The sequence below is a fragment of the Acinonyx jubatus genome, chromosome B3 (assembly GCF_027475565.1).
Source record: "Acinonyx jubatus isolate Ajub_Pintada_27869175 chromosome B3, VMU_Ajub_asm_v1.0, whole genome shotgun sequence".
Lineage (NCBI taxonomy): Eukaryota > Metazoa > Chordata > Mammalia > Carnivora > Felidae > Acinonyx > Acinonyx jubatus.
In genome coordinates, this window is record NC_069386.1 from 47,783,576 (window position 1) to 47,796,379 (window position 12,804).

The window sequence follows — 12,804 nt, forward strand, 5'->3', positions numbered from 1 at the left end:
TAAGAGAAGTCACATATTTCACTTCTGTAGAAGTCTTGGAATATAAATCTCTTTTCTTTTTAAACTGATTGTGGCATCTGCATACCAATAATAAATAAATGTTTCTTCTCTTAATTGCCCTAGTAGCCTGCTTTTTACTTTTTCAAATGCTTTCTAGTGTCTTTCTCTTTAAAAAAAAAAAAATGTGTGTGTATATATATATATATATATATATATGATTTGTATCTTCTGTCTGTATGGACTATCACTGCAAGTGCAGAAAAAACTTGAAATCAAATAGGAAATGTACTACATTCTTACACTTTTTGAGCCCCATTAAGTCCAAACCCACAGGCTTAATGTCTAGTTTGAAAGACATGAAAATGTCACTATAGAGAAACTCTTGTATAAAACATTATTTGAGCAAGTTTTCTGTATCCATCCATTATAGCAGCAAATCAATGTTCACATCCCCCTAAAAAATGGAGACACAAGCCACATTAGTGGCCTTGGAAATAAACATCAGGGATTCTGTTGACCACTCAGGAAAGCTAGTTTCCAAACTCATGAGAACTGTACAAAAGATTAAGGGAGGAGGCATTAAGTGGGGTGGGGAAGGGAGTACCTTTCAATAAAAGATAGAATAAAAGATAAGACTTTCTTGTTAAGAGAGACAAAGAGTAATTGGTTACATAACTGATGTCTATAAAAATCACCAAAATATCTTTGCAGAAAACTAGGACAAGGAAGAACTTTTTAAGTATATAGGATGTTGAAATTGGTAGGGACAAATAGACAGATTTAAAACTTTTAAAATATTAATACAATGGACAGCAACCTTTAGCTTGGACAACTCATTATGCAAAGACGTTATTCATATTCATTATAAAATAAAATAGATAAATTAATGTGTGACAGACTCAAACAGCTGTCAAAGAAAGACAGTAGGTTTCAGACAGTTATCAGGCCTTGCTCTCCACTTTTCTATCATCCTGTACAGTATGACTAGATAAGTATCCCCAAAGTATATCTCTGAGGCTGCCTTTCCCTGTCCGCCAAATTATCTGGCTTCACAGAGTATACAAAATCTAAAGTTCTCTTGTTTCACGTGGACCTCATCATCCAGATCATCCGTTCCTCCTCTGTGTATCCTGTAAGCCAGCCAAACCCAACAACTACCCTTTCCTTCGGTGTACCCCAGGTTTCCCATCGTTTCCTCATTTTTTAGTCTTTTCTCCACTCTTATGCCTTTCCATTCACTGCCACGGATCAAAATCCTCCTCAATCTGTTAGCACCAATTCAGATGCAACTCCTTCACGTTCTCTCTGATCTTTTACTCAAACTTCCTTAGCATCTTATTTATTTCATAACAATTATTTATTTATGTCTATTACTTTTTCTCCACCACCCACTCCTTTTCCTAGCTGTCTTTTGTAGTAGAGTTTGTCTTTGGGTCTCCTCTAGTAGCTAGTAGGTATTCGTTAAACTTTAGTTAAATGAGTGCTTTTCTTCTTAAGTGTTAAAGTTTTGTGAATAATTATTTTCTTTTCTACAGTCACAAATCAAGAGTTAAAGGTTATCTGAGATTAAAAATGACTTATTTACCTAAAACCAGTGGCTCAGAAGAAGATAATACAGAACAGACTGAAGAATTCGAGGTGAGATTTTATAAATACTTGGTTCAATGAAAAGAAAATATCTCATTTCTTATTTTACTATACCTTGAAGAAAAAATAACTTTATTCAATGAAGTTAATGTGTGCAATAAAAATTATATACCTGGGTATTTGTTTATTTTACCTAATCATTCATTAAACATTTCTTTCCTCTGAGGACATTTCTGTATAATGAATGGCCATTACTGAGGGCATTCTTAAAGGTTAGTGAATAGGGAATATGATGTTTATAAATGAAAGTATTTATTGTAATTAAGTTATCAACTCTTTCTGTTTTTTCAGGGTTTTCTAAAACCATGTCATATTCTCCTCCATTAAAGTAAGAATATAATTTACTATTTGTAAGCTAAATATATAGAAATTTTAAGGAGACTACTGAGTAGGAACTCTTTTATGAAATATAATTCTTGTTACTTTTCCTCTCATAGTTGCAGTGAGGATGGGAGGACTCATAGGAAAGGAGGGGAATGGAGGGGGGAAGAATTCAAGTGATCTAATAAAAGGCCATATTTATTTGAGGCAAATAGAATTTAATAATTTTCGTGGATGACAGGATATGAAGAAGTCCAAGTCAACTATTTGGGCGGAGCTACATGCATCAAGGGTGAGTGAGGAAGAGGCAGAGAGCATGTATTTGGAATAGAATTGGATAGGGAGTAAGTGACTGGAATCCTAGTCCCGAGCTCTGGTACTAGTGAGCCGAGTGACTGTGTCATTCAATATCTCTGAACCACAGTGTTTTCATTTGTACAATGATTGTTGTACCAGATGACCTCTAGGGTTTCTTCCAGCAGAAAAACTCATGATTTGAAAAGGGAACAAAAGAACCCTGTCTTGAATTTCCCACTGAAGCAACAACATTAACTGAAAGCACATAGTATATTGGCACCAATATGCTTTGGAGAGTTTGTTTGTTTGTTTGTTTGTTTGTTTGTTTTAGAGAGCAAAAATACAAGCAGGGGAAGGGGAGAGAGAGAGGGAGAGAGAGGGAGAATCTTAAGTAGGCTGCACATTCAGCATGGAGACTGATGTGGGGCTCAATCTTACAATTATGAGATCATGACCCTGAGATCATGACCCAAGCTGAAATCAAGAGTCAGATGCTTAACCGACTGAGCCACCCAAGCACCCTTAATTTGGAGAGTTTTCTTGCATGTGCCTTCCTCAACAGTCATGCCTCTTTGACTGAGGGTCTGATTAGGTCTCCAGAAGAACCGTGAAGGTAAAGGACCTCCCAAGCACTGGACTCTACCTCAGATACCCACATACCTTGGGTCAGAAAGCTTGAGAACAAGCCATGCTTTTGCAAGAGAGCTTTCTGGGAATTTTTTATATGCACTAATAAGATTTTACTTTGTGGGGGAAAGCTGTAATAATAGAAGGAAAAAAATTATTTAAATCACAGAATATAGTTAACCCTTAGTCGGGCAATCAAAAAACTTGGTATCCTCTCTTAAGCCTGTATTTGTTTATTTGATTACCTTTTCTTTTTTAGTTTCTCTCTAGCTTATTATATAAAAATCACTTTTTTAAAATTCTAGGTATTTATTGGGTCGAAGTTTCTCTACCTGACGTTTTGGTGCGCAGGGTATCTGCATAATGAATACTGTTTGAAATGAAGGATGCCTGCTATGAAGAAAGAAAATTCTTAATTTAGTAACTTAAAAAAACTTAACAACATTTCATTATTTAGTAACCTGCTCCAAGTTTTGCCCACACACACGTATCATAGGTACCTTATTCACAGTTTAGTGTCTGTGGGTAGAGTTCCTTCACTTCATTTTGTGGCCTCAGGTCTCAATGTTTGAGTTCCCTCAGAATGCACCTTATAATTTCAGTAGATGTAAGCATGTAGGAGTTTATTTATGTAAGGCCTTAGGAATTCAAACACATGAGTCTATGCTTATTTATCTTCTGTGTAGCTAATGACCAGAGAAGTCTTGTCTTTGACATCTAGCTTGTGAATATATAAATTCTACCATTTAAAGAAAAACAATGGCATTTTCAAAAGAGTGGCTCACTCAGGCAATTTGTATTTCTTAGTATGTCAAAGTCTGGCTGTAATAGATTATTGTTTAACATTCGATTTTTGTACCCTTTGCAACTTTAGACTTAGTTGTATGTATTTTACAAGATTAACATATAATGTGTGTTGTAGCTCTAAATGCTTTCTTTCTGACCTTCTTTGACTCCATTAAATTGTTGGCAATCATATACTAGCTTATCAGTAAATAACATTGATACTTAGAAAATATTTCATGAAGAGTATTAGCTGATATATGTTTAATAGGGAGGCATTCTATACAAAAAAAATGAAAACTCAGTCTTTCTAAACAGTATTCAAATGTACAACTGCACTTTCTCAAACTTGAAACAAGTTTTTAAAAACTGGGCCTTCAATTAAATTAGCATTTCCTGGGGCACCTGGGTGGCTCAGTCGGTTAAGCGGCCGACTTTGGCTCAGGTCATGATGTCGCGGTCCGTGGGTTCGAGCCCCGTGTCGGGCTCTGTGCTGACAGCTCAGAGCCTGGAGCCTGTTTCAGATTCTGTGTCTCCCTCTCTCTGACCCTCCCCCGTTCATGCTCTGTCTCTCTCTGTCTCAAAAATCAATAAAACGTTAAAAAAAAAATTTAAATTAGCTTTTCCCCTTTTCGTTTACTTAGATAGCATAAATTCACTAAGTAGACCTTTAAAAGAGACATCTTTAAGAAGATTTTAAAGAAATAATCTTGGGGTGCCTGGGTGGCTTGGTTGGTTAAGCAACTGACCCTTGGTTTCCACTTAGGTCATGATCATGTAGTCTGTGGGATCAAGCCCTGTATTGGGCTCCTGCGCTGACAGCATGGAGTATGCTTAGGATCCTCTCTCTCCCTTTCTCTGCCCCTCCCCTGCTCGTTCTCTTTCTCCCTCTCTGTCTCTCTCTCAAAATAAGTAAACGTTAAAAAAAAATAACCCTCTGGTACCACTTTTTGAGCTCTAAACATGTTTACAATCCTTTACAGCAGAAGTGAGGACCCTTTTATTAATAAATTTCATTGATCTACAGAAAAATAATAAATGACCATATTTTTAAAAACAGACTTTTTTCAAGAGAGCAAAATATAAAAATTCAACTCACATACTTTTAAAATCAAGACCAGAGAACTAAAATTTGATTTAATATGTACAAGACTAATTTTTAGGAATGTAAATCCTATATTATGATCATTTAAAGGAATGGAAAGGAGAGAGAAAAGGAAGGTAAACATAGATGGAAAGAAAAAGAGGATAAAGAGAAAGAAGAGAATGGAGCAATAAAAATAAAGAAACAAAATTAAAGAAGAGGAAAAAAGGAAAACAATAGAAGAGGTAAAAAGGAAAAAATAAGAGAAGAGTAAGAAAGAAAAGGAGTGAATTTTACTTCCCATCCAGATCTCTTTTTTTCCAGACAAATTCTTTGTCTTCCTCTCTCCGTACCCACCACCCCACCCTTGTTCACTTTCTGTCCTGCTTCAGTCTAGAACCCTCCCACCAGACCAGCCAGAGACATCAGCCTTGCTGGAGAAACCCCTGTCCTTTTCTCCCTGATGCCAGAAAAGATTCCTTTCCTTCCCAGCTCTTCTCCCTGATCCTTTCTTGTCAGATTTTGCCTTCCGACATAAAAGAATTCTCTTCCACCTTCTAAGCCATCCGCTGGCCAGCAAATAGCAGTCCTTCAGGGCTAGATCCCCACCCAGTGCTTCGAAAGAAAGACAGTATATGTTAAGGAAATTATTTTTTTGCCTGTTACTCTGATACCAAATATGTTTCTCACTTTCCCATTTTTCTTTCCATTTTGATTTGGTAGTTTTTGTCATGTACAAATTGGGGGGTTTTGTAATCAAATCTGTCAACCTTCTTTTTCATACTTAAAAGCTTCCCCACTCTTAGATTATATTTTTTAAATCCCCCAGCTTTGTTGTAATATATGTTGTTTTTGCTTTCCAACATTTCAACATTGCTCAGTCTGTAACATCCTGGTAGAAGGTAGCAACCCAGATAATTTTTTTCTTTTTTCACAAGTTTGAAATGTCTTTATCATATCCTAAATTCCTATAAATTTGAGTCTCTTTCTGGGCTTTCTAATCCATTCTATTGAGCTGTCTGTCCATGTGTGTACCAATTATTGTGGTTTGTAATATATTTTATTCAGTAGGGTTAATATTTACTCCTTTTTTTAAAAGCTGTATAGAGTTTGTAAGGTTTTGTTTTGTTTTGGTAGTTTATTTATTTATTTTGAGAGAGAGTACATGTATGCACGTGAGTGGGGTAAGGACACAGAGAGAGAGAGAATCCTAAGCAGGCTCTATGCTGACGTGGGGCTCACTCTCACAAACCGTGAGATCACCAAGAGTCAGAAGCGTTAAGCCAACTGAGCCACCCAGGCTCCCCCTTCTTTTTTCTTTAGAACTGTGGTGGTTATTCTTGCTTGTTTGTGTTTCTATTTGAACTTGAGAATTGCCTTGTCCCATTATTTTTAAAAATCTGTAATGTAGTTTTAGCGGAATCTTGGCAACTTTATATATTAACTTGGGGAGAATTGATACCTTAGTGAGACTGAGTCTTCCTAACCAAGATCATATTATGTCTTTTCATTCATTCAGTTCTTTCTTTATGTCTCTTTAGGAGAATTTTTAAGTTTTCTTTATTCATTTATTTCTGCCTTCCTAGCGTTATTGGTATTTAGTAGGACCTTTCACTACTGCCTTTTCTGTTAGGAGTTTTCTTATGTAAAAACATGCCATTAACTCTTACTACCTTTCAAGTAATTCCTTACCCTAACCACCCTAGCTTAGGCTTCATGTATATTTGCCCCTCACTATATCAGAGGAAATTTCCAGTGTCTTCTTGTCTTTTAAACGAAACAAAGAAAACAGACAGAACTTTTATTTCTTTGGCTATTTTATGACCTGACCAAAATGCCTTTCCATGGTCCATAGGAGAAAGAGAAAAATCAGACCAGAGAATCATAATGGCTTTTCAGTTGCTAGAAAGTTGACTGTAGCAATTATTTCTGCATCGCTTGCCTTTCCCTGCTATGCCTATACATATTTGAGCTTCGTTTAATGATTTTTTTTTCAGGTCTCCAGTAGTTGCTGATTTCCATTATAAACAAGGTGCTTTCTCTGGAGGAAAGACAAAATTTGTGTCCTTCATTCATTTGCTTATAATTTAGAGAATAGCCTAAGATTACACTAGTTTAAATTATGTTTCTCAGTGCTTTTCATCATTATCTATTTATTTAGAAGTTCTGTTCTTCTCTCCTCTTAGGTATGTTTTAAAACTTTTTTGGAAAATGTTAAAAGTTTCAAGTGGAACTTAAATGTTATTATTTTGCTGGAAAAAAAAAGTCTTCATTATCATAAAATATTCATATTATGGTCTTAAAGGTAGACACTGCAAATTTTGTCCTTGCATAATTTCTGGAACTGGATATGCTAAATCTCTTTTTTAAATTTCCTCCAGCATAATTTATGAGGTGAAAAAGATCAAGAACAAACTTAATTGTTACCACTCTGGTTTTCAGCCTGGCTGGGTTGTTTTGGACCAACCGGATGCTGCTTGCCATTTGCAGCAACAACAAGAACCTTCTCCTCTACCTCCAGGATGGGAAGAGAGGCAGGATATTCTTGGAAGGACCTACTATGTAAACCATGAATCTAGAAGAACACAGTGGAAAAGACCAACCCCTCAGTATGTGCTGGTGACTTTCACATTTGTAATCTGAATACATTTTGACCACAGATTTTTATTTTGCAGTCATATCCCAAATGGATTAATAATAATGTAGGGATCCATAAACTATAAAAATATGAGGATTTTTGTGGTTCAGGACTTTTAAAATGCCATCCTGTTTTTTTATTAAATGATTTTGTAATGTTCAAAATTATTTGAGTCACAAATGCCACTCTTCTAATTGCTTCTTTATTTTAAATTATTTTGTAGCCACAAAGGATACATTTTTCTCTTTAGACTGGTTTAGAAAAATCTTGGAAATTTTTGTAGCTTGTTACTAAAGTATAATAAACTGTTAATTTCTACAGTACACTCTTTTTAAATATAAATTACTTATAAAATATAGAGGACTGAATAACAAGGGTCTTTTGTTAAACACTCATTTGCCAGTCTGGTCAGTGTATACATAATTTCCAGTGCACACAGATCAAGGATAGAATGACCTTTGAGGTATTCTAATTGATGTCTCCTCAGTGATATTTTTCTTTTATTACCATCAGACTATATGTTATACATATACATTTACAAATGGCCCATTACTCACATTTATTATCAAATACCCTTTCACATCTCCTCCCTTACAGTCTTATGAGGCTTTCTTTAGTCTTCTACTTTTTGACAGAGACTTAAAATTTTTATTTGTCCATTAACCTTCTAATTTTCGGCTTTGGTATTTTGGGTCTGATACAGTCCAAGCACTTTCATAGATAGTTTCTGTTCTCAGATCCTTCTAAAGCAAATCAGTGGTCATAGTTCTTCATGGTACAGAAGCATCTATCTCTGTAGAGATCTGTACAGATTGCAAATATGAAGGCACTATAGAATTCTACAAAATTGTCCTACTGCATACCTCAGCAGGCCTGACTTGAGCAGGATACATTTCTTTCACTACCATTGATGTCATTTTCAGTTAGCCTAAATCACATATTTAGGGGAAAAAAATCTGAAGCATTCCCTTAAGGTCATCTGTCAAAATCAAATTTTCTTCAGCAATAGTACAATAAGAACCGATCTTTTGACTCTCCTGGGATTATATGGCACTAAATAAGTTAATAATAATTTTGTTATTAAATATTTGTATAAAATTCTTGATCTGATGGTCTGGTTGTACTAAATTCAAATAGCTAGAATAATAAAACTAATTAATGGGGTAATGGTGTTCAGTGTGATTTATATAACTTTCCTACACTCAGACATGCCTTTTCTATGATAATTTTTCAGACCATGCCTATTTCTGTAAATGATCAAAACCAGATACTATTTAATCTGTAATCTATTAAGTTTTTAATTATAGTGTTTCTTACATGATCTTTTATTTTGCCCTCTGCATTCTTGTATGGGTAACTCAACTCTTGGCTTAATATTGATTCTGGAAAATATTACCAACTGATTAATGAAGATGTATAAGTAACTCTTAAAGCCTCTTTTTTATAATCTCTCTAGAGCTATTTTAGATTTTACTCATATAAATAACATGGCAAAATAATAATGTAATGAAATTATTTATGAAGCTCTCATATTTATTCAACAAATATTTTTGAATGCCCTTCCATGTCAAACAGTATTGTATAGACATGGTGATAAAGTAAAATATCAAAGTCAGACATGTTACACATTTGCGCAAAGCCTTAATTCCATAAGGTACTCTGAAGATACCAATGTGCCCATGACCTAGTCTGTGCATGTTGAAATAGCCTTTGACCCAAATAGTGAATTCTGATATAAGGTATTTTTTTTAAATGGTCACAGCATCTGTGACTATCATCTTAACTGTCTTCAGACATGGATAATGGCTTGTATATCTCTAATACAGGGACAGCCTAACGGATGCTGAGAATGGTAATATTCAACTGCAAGCACAACGTGCATTTACCACAAGGCGGCAAATATCTGAGGAGACAGAAAGTGTTGATAATCGCGAGTCTTCCGAGGTAGAAATGATTTTCTTGTTCTTACCAATAGACACATGTTAAAGCAATAGATCAAAGTACGTGTGGATTAAGATGATTCTGTTTATTTTAGAACTGGGAAATTATAAGAGAAGATGAAGCCACCATGGATAGCAATCGGGCCTTCCCATCACCTCCGGCATCAAATAACTTGGATGTTCAAACTCATCTTGCAGAAGAATTGAATGCCAGACTCACTATGTGTAGAAATTCAGCCACCGGACAGCCAGTATCCAGCTCAGTAAGATGCTCTTAGATTTTGCTGTAGCTTCAGGATTTTATAAAATATGTGTTATTCAGTTCAGTATCTAACATTTACGTAAAGTTTTGTGTTTTATCCCTGGTTTTATTGAGACGAAATTGACAGACGACATTTTATTGGTTTAAGGTATGCAACATAATGATTTGATATACGTATATATTATAGCTAAATTATTACCACACTAAATCTAGGTAGCATCCATCACCTCACATAGCTACAAAATGTTTTTCTTGTGATAAGAAAAAAATGTTGTCTTAAATGGCATGTAATAACGTGTTAGGGACTTTCGGACTTTATAGTATGGTCATGTTTCAAATATCTCCACTAATAGTATGGAGCAGAGTCATGGATAATCCAAATAGTCATTGGAGTCTAAATGTCCATTACATAAACTAGTCCCTTCCAGCCAGAGACTCCCAGGAACACACTTGTAATTAACAGTTTGGGTTTATTACTCATTTCAGCAAGGAGAACACACACCATGAGTGTCCCCGTAAGAGAACATTAGAAAAGACTTGAAGGATTTGGGTTCATGTTAGGTGATTTTGAGGAGGGCTTAAGGAAGCAAGACTTTGCTCTGCGTTGAATGCTGTCAGGAAGCAAGAGTGATTCTGTGATTGGGTATCTCACATCTTATGTATAGTGAGGCTAAAGCTATAATTAGTAAAAAGCAGCGGTCTCTCATATTTGTCAGAGAGAGAGAGATATTTGGTATTTTGTGGCTTGGACAGTGTTCACATTTTGTCTGTGTCCAGGCATGATTACAAAGTGGTCTTGATTTTGTCTTGACCCTACTGATGAGTGTTAGGCCAAGTCCTGCATGTCAGGGACTACTTTTCTTCTTCTCAATTATACTACATCTATCACTGGCACACATGTTTGACTAAGAGCCAAGGTACTTTGACTAAACAGGGGGATAGATGGCATTCTCCCTCCAGCAACCACTATCAAAATTGCTGAAATGGAGTTCAGACGCACGTGTTCCAACAGGTACCGCCATGATTAGATCTATGTGTCCAGTTCTCTCAGGTGTATCATCAAAGGAGACCTTTCAGTGGAAGAAAGAGATTATTCTCTGAGGATCTATGGTCATTTCCAGTTGGCAGTCCCCCACTCTTCATTCAATCAGTAAATATTTATTGAGGGCTACTATATGCAAGGCACTGTATGCTGGTTAAAATATTGGCACACAGCTAGGCCTGTTGGTTTAAGTATTGCCTGTGGCTGCTTTCACATTACACTGACAGAACTGAGGAGTTGTAACAGAGACTGTATGGTCCACAAAAAAAAGATTAACTATCTGGACCATACCAGAAAAAGTTTGCTGACTTCTATGTTTGCACCTTCTTCAAGAAGCTTCAGGGTATATAGTTTTCTATAAATACCTATGTGAATATCCAAGAGCAGATCTACCTTTCTGCTCCCTTTCCCTCCTCTCTTCCACCTGACTATTCTCTCTTCCGCTCATTTCATTTTATTATTTCATCAGGGGAGTGGGAACAGTCAAGACATAAAGGATATTGATTTGCTGGTGATAGATCACAGAAGCTCCTATTCCCTTTCCTCCTGTTATTTTTTTTGTTTACAAAAGTAACACATGGCATTCATGCAATGGAATACTATGCAGCCATGAAAAGAATGAAGTGGCTCTGAATGTACATGTTGTATGGAACAATCCCTAAGATGTATTGGTCAGTGAAAAACAGGAAGGTACAGAGCAGTGTGTTTGATACTCTACCATTTCTGTAAATTTTCTACTTGACAAAATAAATAGGTGTATCATATTTCTTGAAGATTAAACAGGAAACTGCTAACATTGCTCATCTCTGAAGAGAGGAACAGAATGAGCAGGACACATGTTTTGTGTACCTTTTTAATTTCATGCCATGTGCATATTAATTTAAAAAATAATTTATTATTTTAAATAATTTACTACCTGGGTGGCTCAGTAAAATGTCCAACTTTGGCTCAGGTCATGATCTCCTGATTCATGGGTTCAAGCCCCGCATCAGACTCTATGCTGACCGTTCAGAGCCTGGAGCCTGCCTCAGATTCTGTGTCTCCCTCTCTCTCTGCCCCTCCCCCCCCCAAATAAATAAATATTTTAAAAATTAAAAAATAATCATAATTTATTATTTTAAAGTATTCTGTGGCCACAGTTAAAAATTCAAACAGTATTGAAGTATGTAAAATTAAAATTCAACCTTCCATCTCACCTCTAGCATATGCTCCCTCAATCACTATTAATGGTTTGGCATATAGTGTGCTAAACATTTTCTATATATTTATAAACATATATGCACACACATATATTTGTATATCATTTTTTAACCTGAGATTATCTTTTTCACTTGTTATATTATAGACATTGGACCATTTCAGTACATGTAGATGTACTCCTCTTAAAACTAACAAAGATGTGGGGCACCTGGGTGGCTCAATCGGTTAAGCAGCTGACTCTTGAATTTCAGCTCAGGTCATGATCTCATGGTTTGTGAGTTCAAGCCCTGCATCAAGATCTACACTCACAGTATGGAGCCTGCTTGGGATTCTGTCTCCTCCTCTCCTGCTCTCTCTCTCTCAAAAAAAGTTTATATATGTTTAAAAATTTTAAACTAATAGAATTATCAAACATCATTCCATTGTGCAAGTAACCTTTAATATACTTCACCAGTCTCCTATTGATAGACTTTAGGTTATTTACAATTCTGTGTTATTGTGAACACTACTACAGTGGATATTTTGACTTAATTTATATGTCTATTATAATTTTTTTTATTATTTAATAATATCAAACAATTCAGATAGTGACAACAGCATGCATATAAGAGCACAGGGAAAGAAAGAGTAAGGGATTTATGGGAAGCAGGTAATCTAGAATGTCCAGAAGGTGGGTGTTGAGGTGGGAAGTGCTGACACTCTCAGGAACAGCTAGGTCAGGAAGCTGTGTTCTGTGCTATGGATTTCACCCTAATGACCGTGAGAAGTCACTGAAGGGCTCTGAGCTAGAGAAGGATGTGACCCGATCTGCCCTGTAGAAGGCTCTCTGGCTACAGCACGCAGTATGGAGAGCACATTCAGGGAAATAAGACTGGAAGCAGGGAAGTCTGTTAGGATGTTGCTGCAGTAATAGTCAAGGCGACAAATGATGAAAACTTGAAATTAAAAAAAAAAATACTTAAG

General features: G+C 35.9%; 1 protein-coding gene across 6 annotated transcripts in view; it reads left to right on the forward strand.

The window, feature by feature from the left end:
* Positions 1-12,804, forward strand: part of NEDD4 (NEDD4 E3 ubiquitin protein ligase) — a 136,401-nt gene that overhangs the window by 95,389 nt on the left and 28,208 nt on the right. For all 6 annotated transcript variants that reach the window (XM_027067312.2, XM_027067313.2, XM_027067314.2 and 3 more), the window contains 4 exons: positions 1,536-1,638; positions 7,202-7,368; positions 9,224-9,341; positions 9,433-9,600. In XM_027067312.2, the coding sequence (XP_026923113.1) occupies positions 1,536-1,638; positions 7,202-7,368; positions 9,224-9,341; positions 9,433-9,600 (556 nt within the window). The remainder of the gene's footprint in view (positions 1-1,535; positions 1,639-7,201; positions 7,369-9,223; positions 9,342-9,432; positions 9,601-12,804) is intronic.